The sequence below is a fragment of the Oratosquilla oratoria genome, chromosome 4 (assembly GCF_046742065.1).
Source record: "Oratosquilla oratoria isolate Oo_2021 chromosome 4, ASM4674206v1, whole genome shotgun sequence".
NCBI classification, from domain to species: domain Eukaryota; kingdom Metazoa; phylum Arthropoda; class Malacostraca; order Stomatopoda; family Squillidae; genus Oratosquilla; species Oratosquilla oratoria.
Window position 1 is genome coordinate 40,032,426 of NC_134780.1, and position 20,798 is coordinate 40,053,223.

At 41.6% G+C, this 20,798-nt stretch overlaps 1 protein-coding gene across 2 annotated transcripts in view; it reads left to right on the forward strand.

Annotated features, from left to right (window-relative positions):
* LOC143024801 (protein FAN-like) overlaps positions 1-20,798 on the forward strand; it is a 40,758-nt gene that overhangs the window by 6,717 nt on the left and 13,243 nt on the right. For both annotated transcript variants that reach the window (XM_076184019.1, XM_076184018.1), the window contains exons 5-14: positions 27-140; positions 1,757-1,942; positions 2,060-2,131; positions 2,980-3,039; positions 4,265-4,407; positions 5,101-5,263; positions 7,225-7,379; positions 15,207-15,385; positions 16,059-16,190; positions 16,399-16,647. In XM_076184019.1, the coding sequence (XP_076040134.1) occupies positions 27-140; positions 1,757-1,942; positions 2,060-2,131; positions 2,980-3,039; positions 4,265-4,407; positions 5,101-5,263; positions 7,225-7,379; positions 15,207-15,385; positions 16,059-16,190; positions 16,399-16,647 (1,453 nt within the window). The remainder of the gene's footprint in view (positions 1-26; positions 141-1,756; positions 1,943-2,059; positions 2,132-2,979; positions 3,040-4,264; positions 4,408-5,100; positions 5,264-7,224; positions 7,380-15,206; positions 15,386-16,058; positions 16,191-16,398; positions 16,648-20,798) is intronic.

Consider the following 20,798-nt stretch of genomic DNA (forward strand, 5'->3'; position numbering starts at 1 on the left):
GGATAGCTTGGCTTTTACTGTTCCAGGAAGTGTTGTCCTACCATTTCGAGTTGATCTACAAGAAGGCAGATGCTGTGCTGCCACAGGTCTGCCAATTGCAACGTGCCTCCACCTTGCCACCTAATGACCAGAACACCATGGTAAGTCATAACATTTAGCATGAATAAGACACAGCAGCTGTCATGTTGATTTAACAAAGATTCATCAGCCTTATTCGATTATACTCTGCAGTCTTAACTTTGGAACATTCTTTATCCTTGAGATGGGAGGAGTGGTTAAATGTGATTTATTTGTTTATATGATATGGCTCTTTATTTTGACTTGGCCACCCCCCTTGTAAGGGAAGGAGAGCCTTTAGTGTGTATATGTATAACAAACAATAACTATACCAATGGCACTTTCCACTTTATAAAAGGAGTGGTTGAGTCGAAGCTCACTCCCACTACGTATGCATTAAAACCCATTTACTGCCCCTCTCATCTCAGTACCTTGTGGGTGAAAGGTAATCCCTGTCCCCTGCTTCAATGGGGACTGCAGCAAGGCACAGTTCTTTGACAGTAGAACCTGATAGCTGGAGCTGGGTTACCCCCATCATTTCATCATATGGTGATCCCCCTTATTCCTCAACCATTTAAAGTAGTGTATGGAGCAAACAAGAATAGCATCCTTTAAGGTTGTCACCAGAATCCCTTACCCCCTTACAAAGTGGATGTCCAAGTCAGATCACACATCCTTATCATTGGTGATTGATTCAGTTTAACATCACAAACTTCCCCTATCAGGAGGCAAGGACAGTGCTCCTTACAGAAGGCTTTTTATTGTGGAATTCATTGAGTCATGCCCTTGGTCCAACTTGCTGGTGGCAGGGTTTAAACTGTTGTCATCACAACCTCTACCGCAAGTAGTGGTGCTCAAACCCACTAGGCCAGTGAGCATCTACATCATACACAATCAAAACCTGTACAATCATCTCCTGTCATACCGCTTAGGTCAGAAGCAGTGCAAAGAGGCACAGTTCTTTCACAGAAGGACCTAACAGCTGGAACTGGTTTCCTTCCACTGCTTCATTATATGATGACTCCACCCCCTGTTCCACTCAAAATAATTGATGAAGGTGTTGTTCCCATGCATTCAGGGTGGCAAATAAAAGAGTTCACACATGATATTAATATAATTTAAAGCAAAATCTACACATGAGACAGATACATATACATATAGATAAATGTACATACTCATTAAAATTTATACATACACAGGCTCCCAAAACACTGTCAAGAACATCCCTAAGAGTTACATCATCTCTTCATCAGTTTACAATCCCTTTCCATTCATCCATACAAGGAGAAACTAGAGGCCTTGGAGATACCATCATTAAAAGAATGAAAAGAAAGCGACATGACCATGGTGTTAAAATCAGTAGAGGAAGTAGATCCAGTTGACAAGTCATGGGAACAAATGAAAAAGACCACATGTTTGAAGTATATCAAAAGACAAGGCTGACTGTACTTGTATTATCTCCTGGAGTAGTTTAGAAGTTCAAGCTAGAACCATAAACAAATATAAAAGTATATATAATGAATAGTAAATAAGAGTTGGGATACCATATGCATACTTTCCCGTATACTACATTGAAGTAAATACTTTATCATGTATTATTACATCATACAAAGCTGCATATTATCACACACCACATATCACTAGACTACACATATATATGATATTTTTACTTTTATGTTTACATTGTATACTCCGCCAGATTCAAGCAATAGTTCGGTCAAGGCAGCACCGCAGAGTTTTCGACAGAAGCTTTCTGCATGACTTGACGGAAACACCAGTACTTGAGATGCACACCAATAAAGTAACGCCACTGGTGACCAATCCGGGCACTGTTTTGCTTACCACTGCCAGACTCTACTTCCAACCTCATAATAATATTGAGCAGGTTAGTTGTAGGTACAGATTCTCCCAGTCATAACACTTTTCACTCCACTTGAACATTCATTCCCTTCCTCTGCTGTAAAATATCATGTTATTGAAAGGTTTGATCTTTTTTCCACAGCATCCAGTGTTGAAAATTGACTTGTGCCACATAAAGCAAATCATCAAAAGGAGGTTCCTGTTACGGCAAGTGGTAAGAAATGGGCGATGGTTTTGATTAGAAATAAAATGGGTGATGCATGGGAGTTGGGATGGGTGCCTGCCTTGATTGGCTGCCTTCCTTGTAAGGATGAAGAGGCCTTTGATATATTGATAGATACAGCTAATTTTTTAATTTCTGTATTTGAATAAGTTAAAACATATTAACGAATTTTGCTGTAACAATTTGTCTTCATATGGAAGGGGCCACTTTACTTGTACACTTGTTTGTTTTTATCAGGTACTTGGAATATATGGGAGGTGGATAGGAAGATGCAAAATGTTTTTGAGATGGTATTTGACAAATATGATAGGTATTGCAAAAATGGATAATAGAGTGTGAAAAGGTGAAGTGGATGGAGTAAGCTTGACATAATGAAAAGATCAGTTATGGTGACGAGACAATTGAGGGTAAACACAGTCCACTGAACAATGGTTGGTACGTGTTTGGACACCATAGTTTGACACTAATCAGGAGCATGGCAACCAGTCATTTGAATGAGTCCTAAATGGCTACTATGTTCTTTAATAGTGTCTCTCTTGACATCTTTCATCTTGCCCATTTTTCCTGTGCTCTTTCTGAAAATGTTTAAATTGCATCACCACAAGCCACATATATTCTCCCTAACACCTCTCAACCACCCCTCCACTCTTCCCTCAATGTGTGCCCCCTTCATGCTTTCTTTGTCTTTTCCCCCCTTCTTCTTTGCCAACCTCACCCACTTCCTCTCCCCCTTTGAAATACTATGGATTCCAGTGGTAATTAGGTAACTTTTTTGAGAGAAGCTTGATAGATCCTATTATTATTATTTATTTATTAATTTATTTATTTGATTTTTTCAGGGACTGGAGATTTTTACCCGTGAAACCTGTGGAACCAAACACCTCTTTCTTACATTTAAAGTAAGTAATAATGTATTTTTCATATTCACCCATGTTGTAGTGATTGAGGCTTCTTTTTATCATTCTCCTCTTTCCTGCTTCTGCTGCTGTTGATGCTGCTGCTGCTGCTGCTGCTGCTGCTGCTCCTCCTCCTCCTCCTTGTAGCCAGTGACATATAAACAACATTACATTCAGACAGTACTGACAGCAGTCCAGTATTTCCTCTTGGATTGATTATAGTCGAGCTTGAGGAATGTTGCTGGCTACTGTCAACTCATAGATTTGGAGTTAATGAAACATTGGCAACAGTTGAATGATTGATAGATTGTTTAAAGTTCAGATATAAACAGAAATACCATTCGCTAAAAAACATCGAATTGCTCAAAAAAGTACTTTTTAAAAGCATACAAATAAAGTTTTTACCTATTACAGAAGAATTTATTCAGAAAATTCACTTTTAATTGCGCCTCGCATACCACTTTTCCGAAGTCTAGATATTCAGAATAACAATATTGTTTGTTTGGCAACTGTGACGTCACGAACGCGGAATTCCCCGAAGCGCACGGGCGGAATGTTTCGAATAGCAGACGACGCAATGAAATGAAGACAAAACTGTTTTTTGCCAAATTTGATAAGATGTAGATGGTGGAATTATATAGAATACTGTCAGTATGTTTTTTTATGTACATTAAACTGTAAATACAAAAAGTTATGGAAGTCTTGATATCTGACCTTTAAAGGTCAGATATCAAGACTTCCATAACTTTTTGCATTTACAGTTTAATGTACATAAAAAAACATACTGACAGTATTCTATATAATTCCACCATCTACATCTTATGTGTGAGTGATATTTTGACGCAGTCCGAAGGGATTTCTCCCTGTCTTCAATGTTACTGCATGAGAGGATGGAGAGGGGGGTTGCTGATTAAATGTAGTGGCCTTGCTCTGGATGTGCTCTCATTCTGCATTGCTTCTGAACCAGGGAGATGGATGAGATGTAGGGATGACCTGTCATCCAGGAGGAGCCAAGATGAGAGGGAAGGAGGGAAGGGTGATAAATGGGTGGGAGAGGAATTATGCGCTTTGACTTTGGCTACTTCCCTTGTAAAGGGGAAAAACCCTTTGGTATATGTATGTATGTATGGTTATCAGATTTTACAGATATTTAGCGAGTCCACAATTTATACAGTTGTCAAATTTCGATCAATTCTGGTTACATTACAAAAGGTTATTGTAATTGCAGGATCCAGCAGAACGTGATGCCTTGTATCACTGTATTATTCAGCAGGATAGTCTTAATTTAGATGATTTGCGGCAAGACAACATCACCTACCAATGGCAGGCTCGTGCCATATCTAACTACCAGTACCTCGTTTACTTGAATAGGTCAGTAGTACTCTTGTTGTTTATGATTATGCGATTTAGTCTGGAAGGGTATGTGAGAGGATAAAGTTCAAAGGAAATAGTGAAAAACAATGTTGATGGGTTCCAGGAGTGACGATGGTGGCAGGTGGAATGCAAGTATGAAGGGTAATAAGCTGGAGGATGTTAGGAGTGTTTAAGTATTTGGGGTTGTATATGGCATCAAATAGAGGAGTGCAGGTGGAGGTGAATTACAAAGTAAAGGAGACAAGTAAATCAATTGGTCAGTTGCCCTGGATCTCTCTTGCAGAAAACCCACAACCTCAGGGCATTACCATATAGATTGTAAGTGCTGTGCCTCTCTGTGTTGCCCTCAATATGAGAAGTGTGGTGGGGGATAGGGATGATCTTTTGTCCACAAAATGCTGTAATTTGGAGGTGTGTTAAATGGGCTTTGATATATATGGAGTGGGTGTATGCTTTGATTTGGACACCTCCCCCTTGTAAGGGGGAAAAAGAAACTTTGGTGTACATGTATGTATATGTGTGTGTGTGTGTGTGTGTGTATACATATATATATATATATGAATGTGTGTATTTATGTATATAAATGTAATCTTTGTTTCTTAAAATTTCTATGTTGAGGCATGTATTAGACAGGTGAGTTGAACATTGATTATTGGTTTGTTGTATAAATGCAACTCTTGACTTTTTCAGTCAGGCAGATCGAAGTGTGAATGACCTCACACAATATCCAGTGTTTCCATGGGTCATAGCAGATTATGTAAGTGAAAAACTGGATCTGAGTGACCCGGGGACGTACCGGGATCTGACCAAACCTGTTGGTGCTCTCAATGAAGAAAGACTTGAAAGACTTAAGGTAAGAAGGATGTGAAAGATAGAATAACAGTGAGGAAGGATGATGCAAAAATTTTATAATGATAATGGCTGATAATATTTGTTAATGATGATAATCATTATTATTATTGTTGTTGAATTTGACTCATGCAGAATGGAAAGGGACAGGGATGATCCTTCATCAAGTGCTAATGTAGGAGGGACAATGAATGGGTTTTGAAATGTGTGGATATAGGTTTGAGTTGGATGTATCCTTTGATTATACCACCCCTTTATAAGGGGACAAATGAAAAACTGAAAAAATTCCTTTGGCTAGTAATGGAAACTGACAGTCTAAATCCATAATATTTAATAAAAATTGTCCTTATTTTTGTACTTAATTAAGGGCATTAAATCACCCTCCTGTATACAGATTCATCACTGATAATTACCAGTTTACAACAAATTATTTGTTATGATCTATATATGCCAAGAGCTTTTTTCCCCATATAAGGGAGGTAGCCAAGTCAAAGGCTCGTACTCACTCTCACCCATTCCACTCCCCGCCACCATCCCCTCCTCCCTCATATCTTAGTTCCCCATGGGTGACAGGTTGTCCCTGTATCACTCCCACTGCCCCCCAGGGTCAGAAGCAATGTAGCAAGACAAAGTACATCCACTGTGAGGCCACTTCACTGAAATGGCGACCCCCCTCTCCATCCCCTCGTGCAGAACAAGAGAAGATTGGAAGAACTCCCTTTGGGCTGGATCAAAATGTCATTCACTCATAAGCATCCCCTGCCCCTCCCTACCTTGCATAACAGTATCATCTATACACAGCCACTCTCCACTCATCCGTATCTCCTGCCATCTCCCTTCCTTACTTAACAGGCATTCCCCCTTTCTCAATGTTCCCTTCACCCCATCCATCCATCTCATCTTTGGTTGTCCCCTCAAATTCACTCCCTGCACCTCTGCCTTCCACACTTCTTTTACTAATCATCCTTTACTCATTCTTTCCACGTGTCCAAACCATCCCGATACTCTTTCATCAGCCCTATCTGTCATCTCTTTCTCCATCCCCGCTCTCCTCATCATCACCTCGTTTCTCACTCTATCCAACCTTGTAAACCCTACCATACCTCTAAGACATTTCATATCAAACACATTCAAAATTTTCCTCTCTGCCTCTCTTAAATTCCATGTCTGCCCCTTTGTTATGATAAGTAATGATACTCTGTAATGAAAGGCTACCAGCTAAAATGGCTAACTGGCACCTCAAGGCTATATATAGACCCTGCAGGGAAAAGAAAAAAGAAGAAAGAAACTGAAACTACTCCATTTTTTTTTTTAATAATTTCAATGAAAATTCATGTGTGATATCCTAGACTTCCTAGATTGCCCCCCCCCTTTTTTTTTCTTTTTTTTTTATATGAGGGGCTTATGCCAGAGGTGAAAGTTTTAGAAATTAATGTTATGCAAACAAGTTATTTTCACTACAATTTCTCTCTATAGGTTTATAGGTTTGAAGGTCCAAACAAGGTCCTTGTTTCATATTAATTTTGTGCCTGTTGAGCAATTATTATAGAAATAGCCATTTGAAATTTTCGTATATTTTTCAAAAGGGGGGAAGGAATAGAAAATGAAGTGGTCACATAATGGTTCATTGGGCTAGAATTCATGTATATGGTTTCCCTAAATCCTGGTGTAAATATTATAGCAATAATCCAATAAATATATATATATTTTTTATCAGCTGGCCCCTTAAAGATTTCTAAAAGGAAAATAGATGAGTGTGGAATGGGTGGAGGGTGTATGGATGCCATGGCTGGCCATCTCCTACAGAAGGGGAAGGAAGCTGTTTAGTATATAGGTAGATGTGCATTTGGATGAGTGTGTTTTCTATGTAATTTGTGATATTTATGGATGTACATTGATAAAAAGAATGTTCTGCACTTGCTTGAATAATAGCATGAACTTTGTTGCTCTTTCCTACCCCACCAGGAGCGCTGTCAGGAGATGCCTGAACCACGGTTCCTGTATGGGTCACACTACTCCACTCCTGGCTTTGTCCTCTTCTACCTTGTGCGGCAGTTTCCTCAGTATATGCTCTGCCTCCAGAATGGCCGCTTTGACCACCCTGACCGGATGTTCAACAGGTGTATATATTAAGCTGATATCTTGGTACATTTTGAGACACTGGTTACAACTAAAAATGGAGCCCCTATGGTATTATTGCAGTTTGATTTGAATGACCTGTGTTTTTTTTTATACTCTTGGGAAAACAGTGGCTTGTTTTTACAGTGGAATTTTAGTGTTTTAAGTTAATCCAGAATGGTGTAAAAAGGGATGGAAATTTTACCCAAGGTGCAGGGATGACCCGTCATTCAGGAGGTGCTCAGATAAGAGGGAGGGTGGAGGGGTGTGGAGTGTATTCAGGAATGGAATGGGTGGAAATGATTTTATGCCTTTCCCTTTTTGGCTACCTCCCTTGTAAGGGGGAAAAAGCCTTGGTATATGTATGTATAAGAGAAAACAGAATTTGTCAGCCTGTAATTCTGTATAGTGTAGTGCAATAAGATGCATCACTTTTTTGAGTTGTCATGGAGTTTTAGAAATATCAGTGGGAGTTATGAGGATGGATAGGCTAAGAAATGTAGAGACCAGGTGGAGAGCATGGGTGGAATGAGCTGGCATATAAGGTTGATCAGTGAATGCAGAGATTATTTGGGCATGTAGAAAACAAGTATATGGATGTGTAGATGGAGATGTATGTGTGTATTAACCTAGTTATATTATACAGGAAGGGGAACTATGCACGTAGTGACTCGTCTTTGTATCTTGCAACATCTAGTTTGTTCTTAAATTCCTGTATGGTGTTTGCACACACTATTGTTTTGTCCAATTTGTTCCAGACATCCACCACTCTGTGTGGAAAACTTTTATATATATATATACAGTGGCCGCGAAAAGTTTGGGCGCAAAATTATAGGTGCCCCAACTTTCCCCTAAACTCAAAACATGCGAAAAATACAACTTTCCACCCAAACTTTTCGCTATTTTTCAATGCTAGCGTTTGTACCCGTATTTAGCCGAGACAATACACAGTATTTGGCAACTCTGTTTAGGCGCACTCGATGTCACATGGAGTCACTTTCTAAACATCTCTCACGGAGAGTAGTCTTTTTTTTGCGGTGGTCTCTGTTTTTGTGCCTTGATATCTCTGTAATGGGAAGTGGTAAAGAGCTGGAAAGAGACATAGTTGTTACAATCATAACCCTCTATAAGGAGGGTTATAAGTGTAAAGATATTGCTACTCGTGTGGGAATTGGAGTGCGTCAAGTGCAAAAGTGGACCAAGAAATTTCGAGACAAAGGAAGTGACATCATTCCTACTCAAAAGCATCGCTCTGGTCGGCCAAGGAAGATATCAAATCGTACTTCTACAGTTCTAACTGCCTCCTAATAACCGTAGGAGGCAGTTAGAACCGTAGAAAGAATGAGTGAAGAAAGACTAGTAAAAGAGGTATGGAAGGCAGATGTGGAGGGAGTGAACATGAGGGGACATCCTAGGATGAGGTGGATGGATGGGGTGAAGGGGGCTTTGGGGAAGAGGGGAATGTCTGTTGAGGAAGGAAGGGAGAGGACGGAAGACAGAGGTGAGTGGAGAATGGTTGTATATGGATGATGTTGTGATTGCATGAGGAGGAATGGGCTGGGGGGTGGGGTAGTATGTGTGAGTAAATTTTGACGCAGCCCGAAGGGATTTCTCCCCGTCCTCTCCTTATATGCAAGGGGGGATGGAGAGGGGGGGTTGCCGATTAAATGAAGCGGCCTTGCTGTGGATATGCTGTGTCTTGCGACACTGCTTCTGACCCAGGGCGGTGGGCAGGGTGCAGGGATGACCCGTCATCCAGGAGGTGCTCAGATGAGAGGGAGGGTGGGAGGGGTGTAGAGTGTATTTAGGGAAGGGGGAAAAAGCCTTGGTATATGTATGTATGTATATATATATATATATATATCTCTTCTATAACTATCTTTTTTGAGTTTCTTTTCATGTCCCTTGTTTTTCTTTTATCCCATTTTAATAAGTCGTCTCTGTCAAGGACTTCCATGCCTTCCATTATTCTTTGTTCCAGGGTTGGTAGTTCCAGTTTAGACAATCTTTGTTTGTATGTCAATTTTGAAAATGTTGGGGCCTTCTTTGTCATTGTTCTTTGGATTCTTTCTATTTTCCTTGTATTCTTTTTTTATACTGGGTGTCCATAGTGTTGCAGTGTACTCCAATCTTTGTCTTGTTAGTGTGACTAGTATTTTTTTTTACCATTCTTCCAAGTAATTAAAAGCAACCTTTATTGATCTTAGTAAATTGTAGGTTTCTCCGACTAATTTGTTTATATATTTGTCTGGGGACATGTCTTTGGTGATAGTTAATTTTAGCTCCTTTTCGGAACTAACTTTCTTTACTTCCTTTGTACTGATTTTACATTGTCCTGATATTCTTTTTTTACTTTTTCCAAATTCCATTATATTACATTTCTTAATGTTGAAGTTCCCACTTTTGACTCCATTCCCAGTCTTTTTCCATACTTACTGTCTTTAGTAGTTTTGCATCATCTGCAAAGAAGTTCATGTAACATTCTACACCTTCATCCATATCATTTATATAGCAAACATTAATGAAGCCAATACTGAACCCTGTGGGACTCCACTTCTCATTTCTTCCCAGGTCAAGTTTTTTTTATGTCTGAGCATCACTCATTTTTCTCCCATGCAAGAAATTTTCTATCCATTTCAGTAATTTTCCATGTACATCTGTTGGTACGTCTGGGGTATTGGTTGCTTGTTATTGTGGCAAAGTAGCATGCAGTCGATACTTTAGGGTCTATATGGGGCGCCCCTACGGACCAGAGCCACACATCATTTTGTCTATGATAGAAGAAATTCTGTTCATAAGAGAAATGATGACACTTTTATACTACGACTGTCCCTCTGTTATGCTGTCCCCCAACCCCTTGTTACTATCCTGTACCATTTCTCTGAGTATTCTCTTTCTGATTGGGGGAATTCCCTGTGGTGGGGGAAAAGAATACTGCCACCAAGTTTTCCCACTTGGATCGTAAGAGGCGAGAAGAAAGGGACGGGGAGAGGGACTAGGCATCCTTCTCCCTGTAGCCCCAAGGGGCAAATTCCTAAAAATCAAAGGAAAGGCATAAGGGGTGCTGGAGGGCCTCGGGCCAGCACCATAAGGTTTGGGTCTTTTAATGTGCGTGGATGTGGTACAGATGAGAGTAAAAGGGAAGAGATAGGTAGTATGTTTGTGAGAAGAAAGATGGATGTGTTGGCTTTGAGTGAAACTAAGTTGAAAGGGAAGGGTGAGTGTAAGTTTGGGAGTGTAAGTGGGAGGTTATCAGGAGTGAAGAGAGGGCGAGGGAGGGAAGGGGTGGCTATTCTAGTAAGTGAGGAGATAGGTAAAGGGGTAGTGGAGTGGAAGGAGGTTTCCTCAAGGATAATGTGGATGAAGGTGAAACTGGGAAAGGAGATGTGGGTCTTTGTAAGTGCATATGGGCCGGGCAGTGAGAAGAACATGGAAGAAAGGGAGGCCTTTTGGATAGATTTAAATGAGTGCATAGAGGGTTTAGGAAGAAATGTCAATGTAATAGTACTGGGAGACCTTAATGCTAGGGTGGGAAATGGTCCAATCGATGGAGTGGTTGGGAAGTGTGGAGTTGCAGGAAAGAATCGTAGTGGAGAGTTGATGGTGGAAATGTGTCTAGAAAGAGAGTTGATGATAGCAAATACAGTGTTTCGGAAGAAAGTCAAGCATAAGTACACATGGGAGAGGGTGGTGGAGGGAAGGGTGGTAGATAGAGCGCTAATGGATTATGTAGTGGTAAATAGGATTATGATAGGAAGAGTTAAGGATGTACATGTGCTAAGGGGAGAGGGTGGGGGAATATCAGATCATTTTTTGGTGGAAGGTAAGCTGAGAGTGGAGGATAGATGGAGAAGGAGGAAAGGGACAAAAGGTAGGGAGGTTCTTAGAGTGAACTCCTTGAATGAAAAGGAAATGGAGAAGGAGTACGAAAAGAAGCTGAAGGAGTGGGAGGGAGTAAAGGATAGAGCAGAGATGGGTGTGGAGGAGGAATGGGGATGGTTCAAGGAGGGAGTCTTAAAGTGTGCAAGGATGGTGTGTGGAACAAGAAGGACAGGGGGAAATAGAAGAAAGGGTAGTGAATGGTGGGATGAGGAAACAAAGAAGGCTGTAGAAGAGAAGAAGCGAGCATTCACAGATTGGTTACAGAAGAGGACAGGGGAGTCATATGAGACGTACAAAGAAAAGAAAAGAGAAGTAAAGCAAAAGGTAAAGGAGGCAAAGAGGAGAGCAGATATGAAATGGGGTAGGAGTATGACAGAAAATTTTGAAAGTAATAAAAAGATGTTTTGGAAAGAAATTAAGAGAGGAAGAGGAGGCGAATCAAGTAGGGAAGAAAAGGTAAAAGGTACAGATGGAGAGTTGATAATGGAAGAGATGGCAGTGAGGGGAAGATGGGCAGAATATTTTAGGGAGTTGCTGAATGTGAAGGAGGATAGGGAAGGAAAGATAGCTGCAGTGGGAAATGCGAAGAAAATGAGAGTGATGAGTGAGGAGAATGGAGGAGAAATAAGGAAGGATGAGGTGAAGGCAGCTGTAAAGATGATGAAAGCAGGTAAGGCACCTGGTCTGGATGGATGTCATGCAGAATGTCTGAAAAAGGGAGGTGCAGTGATGGTGGACTGGTTGGTGAGGTTATTTAATGTTTGCTGGAGAGAGGGTAGAGTACCGGAGGACTGGAGTAGTGCCTGTATAGTTCCTCTTTACAAGGGAAAAGGGGACAAGTGTGAATGTAGTAATTTCAGAGGGATTAGCCTGTTGAGTGTAGTAGGGAAGGCTTATGGGAGGATCTTAATTGAGAGGATTAGGAGAGGAACAGAGGGAGTAATTGGTGAGGAACAGTGTGGATTTAGGACGGGTAGAGGTTGTGTAGATCAGATCTTTGTGGTAAGACAGATATGTAAGAAAGCTATAGGAAAGGGGAAGGATGTTTTTTGGGCTTTCATGGATCTGGAAAAGGCTTATGATAGGGTAGACAGAAAGGCACTGTGGGAGGTTATGCAGATTTATGGGATAGGAGGAAAGCTTTTGGGAGCTGTCAAGAGTAGTAGAGCATGTGTTAGGATTAGAAATGGAGAGAGTGAGTGGTTTGAAGTAAAGGTGGGACTTCGTCAAGGATGCGTTATGTCGCCCTGGCTGTTCAACTTATACATGGATGGGGTGGTGCGAGAGGTGAATGCTAGGGTAGTGAGTCAGGGATTGGAGATGGTAAAAGAAAATGGAGAAAAGTGGGAGGTGAGCCAGCTGTTGTTTGCGGACGACACTGCGCTTGTGGCAGGGTCAGAGGAGGGATTGAGGAAGCTGGTGGCAGAGTTTGGGAGAGTATGTGATAGAAGAAAGCTAAAGATAAATGTGGGTAAAAGTAAGGTGATGAGATGTACAAGGGGTGAAAGTGGCAGTAGACTGGAAGTGAACATTAACCCATTCAACTCCGATGACAAGATGTCTTGTCATTTGGTCAAATAAAACAAAAAATCATAAAACACCAAAATGTTTGATCAAACACCAGAAAAATATGACGTCAGTCCTCGCTTCGCTCGCAGCGAAGCGAGGATTGACGTCATATTTTTCTGGTGTTTGATCAAACATTTTGGTGTTTTATGATTTTTTGTTTTATTTGACCAAATGACAAGACATCTTGTCATCGGAGTTGAATGGGTTAAGGGAGAGCGACTGGAGGAAGTGGATAGTTTTAGATACTTGGGTGCAAGTGTAGCAGGAAAAGGTGGAGTGAAGGTGGAGGTAGAATGTAGATTGAGAGAAGCGAGTAAATGCCTTGGTGGTTTAAAGAGTGTAATGAGGAATAGACATTTGGGAATGGATGCGAAGAGGAGACTGTATGAAGGAGTGATTGTGCCAACAGCACTGTATGGGGCAGAAACGTGGAACATAAGAGAAGAAGAGAGAAGGAGTTTGAATGTGTTTGAGATGAGGTGTCTGAGAAGTATGGTGGGGGTTACTAGGCTAGATAGAGTGAGAAATGAGGAGGTGAGGAGGAAAACAGGGGTGGAAAAGGATTTGGGAGATAGGGTTGATGAAAGAATATTAGGATGGTTTGGACACATGGAAAGAATGAGTGAAGAAAGACTAGTAAAAGAGGTATGGAAGGCAGATGTGGAGGGAGTGAACATGAGGGGACGTCCTAGGATGAGGTGGATGGATGGGGTGAAGGGGGCTTTGGGGAAGAGGGGAATGTCTGTTGAGGAAGGAAGGGAGAGGACGGAAGACAGAGGTGAGTGGAGAATGGTTGTATATGGATGATGTTGTGACTGCATGAGGAGGAATGGGCGGGGAAGTGGGGGGTGGGGTAGTATGTGTGAGTAAATTTTGACGCAGCCCGAAGGGATTTCTCCCCGTCCTCGCCTTATATGCAAAGGGGGACGGAGAGGGGGGGTCGCCGATTAAATGAAGCGGCCTCGCTGTGGATGTACTGTGTCTTGCGACACTGCTTCTGACCCAGGGCGGTGGGCAGGGTTCAGGGATGACCCGTCATCCAGGAGGTGCTCAGATGAGAGGAAGGGTGGGAGGGGTGTGGAGTGTATTTAGGGATGAAATGGGTGGGAGTGTTTTTATGCCTTTCCCTTTTTGGCTACCTCCCTTGGAAGGGGGAAAAAGCCTTGGTATATGTATGTATGTATGTACATCTGTTGTTTGGAGTTTTCATAATATTTTTTTGTGTGGTACTTTATTAAATGCCTTTTGTGTATCTACCTAGTTGTATTTTACGGGATGAGAGCTATGCTCGTAGTGACCCGTTTTCATATCTCTCCGCATCCAGTTTATTCTTAAAATCGTGTATAGTTTTGGCATTCACTGTTTCTCCATTTAGTTTGTTCCAGACATCAATCACTCTGAGTGTGCATGTGTGTATGAAAGAGAGAGAGGTGGTGAAGTCCAAATTCAAGAGATACATGGTGCAATTTCGGAAGGGAGGAGGGCTGGAGATACCATCCCAGAAACCTAGTGCAGGGCATCCTAAGAAGACTTCTCTAAGGCTTTTGAACATCATAAAGCATACTTTAGAGTCAAATCCACTAACAAAAGAAAAATCTTTTGAATTTTTCTTAATGGGAGGGTATCCCCAGTCCTCCTCCCTCCTGAAATTGCACCATTTATCTCTTGAATTTGGCCTTGGCTACCTTCAACATTTCACAGATTTCTTTAATTACATTTACAGAATTATGAAAGGCATGGAAGTCATTGACAGAGAAGACTTATTAAAGTAGGATAGAAGAAAAACAGGGGGACATGCAAAGAATCTCAAAAAGGATAGTTATAGAAGATATAAAAAAGAAAAGAAAAGAAAAAGTTTTCCACACAGAGTGGTGGATGTCTGGAACAAATTGGATGAAACAATAGTGTGTGCAAACACTATACAGGAATTTAAGAACAAACTAGATGTTGCAAGATACAAAGATGGGTCACTATGAGCATAGCTCCCCTTCCCATATGATACAACTAGGTAAATACACACACACACACAACTCAGTAGCATGGTGGTAGAGCTCCCGGCCACTACTACGGTGGTCTAGGTTCAAATCCCACCCAGGGCTGAAATCATTTTAGTATCACTGCACTGCGCTGCAAGTCATTACTCCAACTCTTGTGGGTGGGGAGTTGGGTGTGTGTGTGCATGTAAGGTCACAGCATTACCCATAGATCAGTCATATATGAGCTCTGAGCTCTCTTCTGGGAGATCACAAGTCCAACACATGATCCAAGACCATGGTGAATCACACACACACTCTTTCACTCTCTCTCTCACATACTCTCCCTCTCTACCCCCCATTTCAATTATTTTATAAGCATTGTAGTTGATGTTGCTGTTGCAGTCTGCCTGACACCTGGCACAACGTGACAACCAACCCCTCTGACTTCAAAGAACTCATACCAGAGTTCTACGATACAGATAGAAAGCCCGAGTTTCTGCAAAATGCCATGGGAATCAACTTTGGTGTTCGACAAAATGGAAAGCCTGTTGCAGATGTAGAACTACCACCATGGGCTAAGTGTAAGGATAAACTGGAGAGAGTGGGTCTTCCATAAAAGGCTCATTATTATTTCTTCTTCTTTGCCCCCATCTTCTTTGTCTTCATCTCTTTCTCTTTTCTTACTCATCTCCTTCTCTCTTCTTTTTCCATCTTCTTTTTCTTCTTCCTCCTTCTTCCTTCCTCTTCCTTCTTCTTTCTTCTTCTTCTTCTTTCCTTCTTTCCTTCCTTCCTCCTTTCTTCTTCTTCTTTCCTCCCTTCCTCCTTTCTTCTTCTTCTTCTTCCTCCTTTCTTCTTCTTCCTCCTTTCTTCTTCTTCCTTCCTTCCTTCTTTCCTCCTTTCTTCTTCTTCGTCCTTCTTTCTTTTTCTTTTTTCTTCTCTTTTTTATTCTTCTCTTCTTATTCTTCTTTTCTTTTTCTTCTTCTTCTCCTGTCTTTTTTATCTCTTTTTCTTCTTCTTCTCCTTCTTCTATTTTTCTTAGGCAATGAAGAGGTACTATGTATTTTTCCTCTAAAAAAATGTCAAGAATATTTTCTATGTATTTTTCTTTTAACATCTGGCTAAAAGGTTTAAGAATTTAGGGAATGTGTAGTTACAATTTATTTATTTATTTATTCTTTTTTTTTCAATATAGAAAATGGGAACATTTTATGTGTCATAAAAAAATTTGAGGTTTGGATTTTCTTTGATGTGCAGGTCCTGAAGATGTAGTGACAGTCATGCGAGAAGCTCTTGAATCGGAGTATGTTTCGAGCCATCTTCATCACTGGATTGACTTGATCTTTGGTTACAAACAACGTGGGGAAGAAGCAGAGAAAGCAAATAATCGTGAGTATGGGAAAGAGATGCATTGTAGGATTTAAGATAGTGGATGTTTTTATCCTTTGACTTGCATTAGAGGGGCCATGTTTATCAGTAGTATGTTTATGTCGATATCTTGAATTCTTATATTTTACAGATATATAATTTGGTTGATTGTGTTCATTCTGGTGTTGATAACAAAAAGCCAAAGTTACTTGTTTTTTCTGCATTGCAGTATTTTACCATCTCTGCTATGAAGGTTCCGTTGATCTTGGGGAAATTACGGACCTGAATGATCGTCTGGCTCTTGAAGTGCAGATCACAGAATTTGGCCAAATCCCGAAGCAGCTCTTATCACAGCCTCACCCACGGAGAAGCAGAGGCCTTGGGCTTTATGATGGCACTTATCTCTGCAACAATGAGAAGGCTTTGCTCAATGGAATTCATAATGGAAATATAGAAGAAGAGCAGCTTCAGAATAATGGTATATATATATATATATATATATATATATATATATATATATATATATATATATATAAGACTGAAGGTGGAAGAAGCAGATGAGGAGTAATGGGAGAAAGCGTGAAATTCTCCCATTACTCCTTGTCTGCTTCTTCCACCTTCAGTCTTGTCATAATATAGTCAAAATATATATATATATATATATATACACACACACACACACACACACACACAGATTGTATCCTCATGCTTATGAGACAGCACATTGATTTTAGTTTTCCATTTCATGTGTCTGAGTATACTAATTGAAGTTCTGATCTGGGGAGTGGGCAGGAGACAGGGGGGTGACCCTTCATCCACAAGGAGCTAAGATGAGAGTGAAGAAAGGGTGGTGGGTGGGAGTGGTGGATGCCTTTGACTTGGCTGCCTCCCTTATAAGGAGGAAGAAACTCTTGGTATATAGATTGATAAAGTATACCCCGTCTGGGGTATTGGCTGCTTGTTATTGTGGCAAAGTAGCATGCAGTTGATACTTTAGGGTCTATATGGGGCGCCCCTGCAGACTAGAGCCACACATAATTTTGTCTATGATAGAGGAAAACTCTGTTCATAGAGAAATTATGACACTTTTATACTATGACTGTCCCTCTGTTATGCTGTCCCCCAACCCCTTGTTGCTGTCCTGTACCATTTCTCTGAGTATTCTTTTTCTGTGGTGGGGGAAAAGAATACTGCCACCAAGTATTCCCACTTGGATCGTAAGAGGTGAGAAGAAAGGGACGGGGATTGGGACTAGGCATCCTTCTCCTTGTAGCCCCACAGGGGACATTCCTAAACGAAAAAGTAAAGGCATAAGAGGGTCTGGGAGTTTTCGGACCAGCACCCTAAGGTTTGGGTCTTTTAATGTGTGTGGATGTGGTACAGATGAGAGTAAAAGGGAAGAGATAGGTAGTATGTTTGTGAGAAGAAAGATGGATGTGTTGGCTTTGAGTGAAACTAAGTTGAAAGGGAAGGGTGAGTGTAAGTTTGGGAGTGTAAGTGGGAGGTTATCAGGAGTAATGAGAGGGCGAGGGAGGGAAGGGGTGGCTGTTCTAGTAAGTGAAGAGATAGGTAAACGTGTAGTGGAGTGGAAGGAGGTTTCCTCAAGGATAATGTGGATGAAGGTGAAACTGGGAAAGGAGATGTGGGTCTTTTTAAGTGCATATGGGCCTGGCAGTGAGAAGAGTGTAGAAGAAAGGGAGGCCTTTTGGATAGATTTAAATGAGTGCATAGAGGATTTAGGAAGAAATGTCAATGTAATAGTACTGGGAGACCTTAATGCTAGGGTAGGAAAGGGTCCAATCGATGGAGTGGTTGGGAAATGTGGAGTTCCAGGAAAGAATCGTAGTGGAGAGTTGATGATGGAAATGTGTCTAGAAAGAGAGTTGATGATAGCAAATACAGTGTTTCGGAAGAAAGTCAAGCATAAGTACACATGGGAGAGGGTGGTGGAGGGAAGGGTGGTAGATAGAGCGTTAATGGATTATGTAGTGGTAAATAGGATTATGATAGGAAGAGTTAAGGATGTACATGTGCTAAGGGGAGAGGGTGGGGGAATATCAGATCATTTTTTGGTGGAAGGTAAGTTGAGAGTGGAGGATAGATAGATGGAGAAAGAAGAAAGGGACAAAAGGTAGGGAGGTTCTTAGAGTGAACTCTTTGAATTAAAAGGAGAAGGAGTACGAAAAGAAGTGAAGGAGGAGTGGGAGGGAGTGAAGGATAGAGTAGAGCTAGGTGTGGAGGAGGAATGGTGGTGGTTCAAGGAGGGAGTCATAAAGTGTGCAAGGATGGTGTGTGGAACAAGAAAGACAGGAGGAAATAGAAGAAAGGGTAGTGAATGGTGGGATGAGGAAACAAAGAAGGTTGTATAAGAGAAGAAGCGAGCTTTCACAGATTGGTTACAAAATAGGATGAGGGAGTCATATGAGAGGTACAAAGAAAAGAAAAGAGAAGTAAAGCAAAAGGTAAAGGAGGCAAAGAGGAGAGCAGATGTGAAATGGGGTAAGAGTATGACAGAAAATCTTGAAAGTAATAAAAAGATGTTTTGGAAAGAAATTAAGAGAGGAAGAGGAGGCGAATCAAGTAGAGAAAAAAAGGTAAAAGGTGCAGATGGAGAGATGATAATGGAAGAGAAGGCAGTAAGGGGAAGATGGTCAGAATATTTTAGGGAGTTGCTAAATGTGAGGGAGGATAGGGAGGGAAAGATAGCTGCAGTGGGAAATGTGAAGAAAATGAGAGTGATGGAGAATGGAGAAATAAGGAAGGATGAGGTGAAGGCAGTTGTTAAGATGATGAAAGCAGGTAAGGCACCTGGTCTGGATGGATGCCATGCAGAATGTCTGAAAAAGGGAGGTACAGTGATGGTGGACTGGCTGGTGAGGTTATTTAATGTTTGCTGGAGAGAGGGTAGAGTGCCGGAGGACTGGAGGAGTGCTTGTATAGTTCCTCTTTACAAGGGAAAAGGGGACAAGTGTGAATGTAGTAGTTTCAGAGGGATTAGCTTGTTAAGTGTAGTTGGGAAAGCTTACGGGGGGATCTTGATTGAGAGGATTAGGAGAGGAACAGGAGTAATTGGTGAGGAACAGTGTGGATTTAGGACAGGTAGAGGTTGTGTAGATCAGATCTTTGTGGTAAGACAGATATGTGAGAAAGCTATAGGAAAGGGGAAGGATGTTTTTTGGGCTTTTATGGATCTGGAAAAGGCTTATGATAGGGTAGACAGAAAGGCACTGTGGGAGGTTATGCAGATATACGGGATAGGAGGAAAGCTTCTGGGAGCTTTCAAGAGTTTTTATGAGAGTAGTAGAGCTTGTGTCAGGATTAGAAATGGAGAGAGTGAGTGGTTCGAGGTAAAGGCGGGACTTCATCAAGGATGCGTTATGTCGCCCTGGCTGTTCAACTTATACAAAGGATTACATGGATGGGGTGGTGCGAGAGGTAAATGCAAGGGTAGTGGGTCAGGGATTGGAGATGGTTAAAGAAAATGGAGAAAAGTGGGAGGTGAGCCAGCTGTTGTTTGCAGACGACACTGCGCTTGTGGCAGGATCGGAGGAGGGATTGAGGAAATTGGTGACAGAGTTTGGTAGAGTATGTGATAGAAGAAAGCTAAAGATAAATGTGGGTAAAAGTAAGGTGATGACATGTACAAGGGGTGAAAGTGGTGGTAGACTGGAAATGAGCATCAAGGGAGAGCGACTGGAGGAAATGGATAGTTTTAGATACTTGGGTGCAAATGTGGCAGGAAAAGGTGGAGTGAAGGTGGAGGTAGAATGTAGATTGAGAGAAGCGAGTAAATGCCTTGGTGGATTAAAGAGCGTAATGAGGAATAGACATTTGGGAATGGATGCTAAGAGGAGACTGTATGAAGGAGTGATTGTGCCAACACCACTGTATGGGGCAGAAACATGGAAAATAAGAGAAGAAGAGAGAAGGAGTTTGAATGTGTTTGAGATGAGGTGTCTGAGAAGTATGATGGGGGTTACTAGGCTGGATAGAGTGAGAAATGAGGAGGTGAGGAGGAGAACAGGGGTGGAAAGGGAGCTGGGAGATAGGGTTGATGAAAGAATATTAGGATGGTTTGGACACATGGAAAGAATGAGTGAAGAAAGACTAGTAAAAGAGGTATGGAAGGCAGATGTGGAGGGAGTGAACATGAGGGGACGTCCTAGGATGAGGTGGATGGATGGGGTGAAGGGGGCTTTGGGGAAGAGGGGAATGTCTGTTGGGGAAGGACGGGAGAGGATAGAAGACGGGTGAATGGAGAATGGTTGTATATGGATGATGATGTGATTGCATGAGGTGGAATGGGCGGGGGGATGGGGGGTGAGGTAGTATGTGTGAGGAAAATATGACGCAGCCCGAAGGGATTTCTCCCCATTCTTCTCCTTTTATGCAATGGGGGGACGGAGAGGGGGGGGTTGCGGATTTAATGAATTGGCCTTGCTGTGGATGTGCTGTGTCTTGCGACACTGCTTCTGACCCAGGGCAGTGGACAAGATGCAGGGATGACCCGTCATCCAGGAGGTGCTAAGATAAGAGGGAGGGTGGAGGGGTGTGGAGTGTATTCAGGGATGGAATGGGTGGAAATGATTTTATGCCTTTTCCTTTTTTCCTTTTTAGCTACCTCCCTTG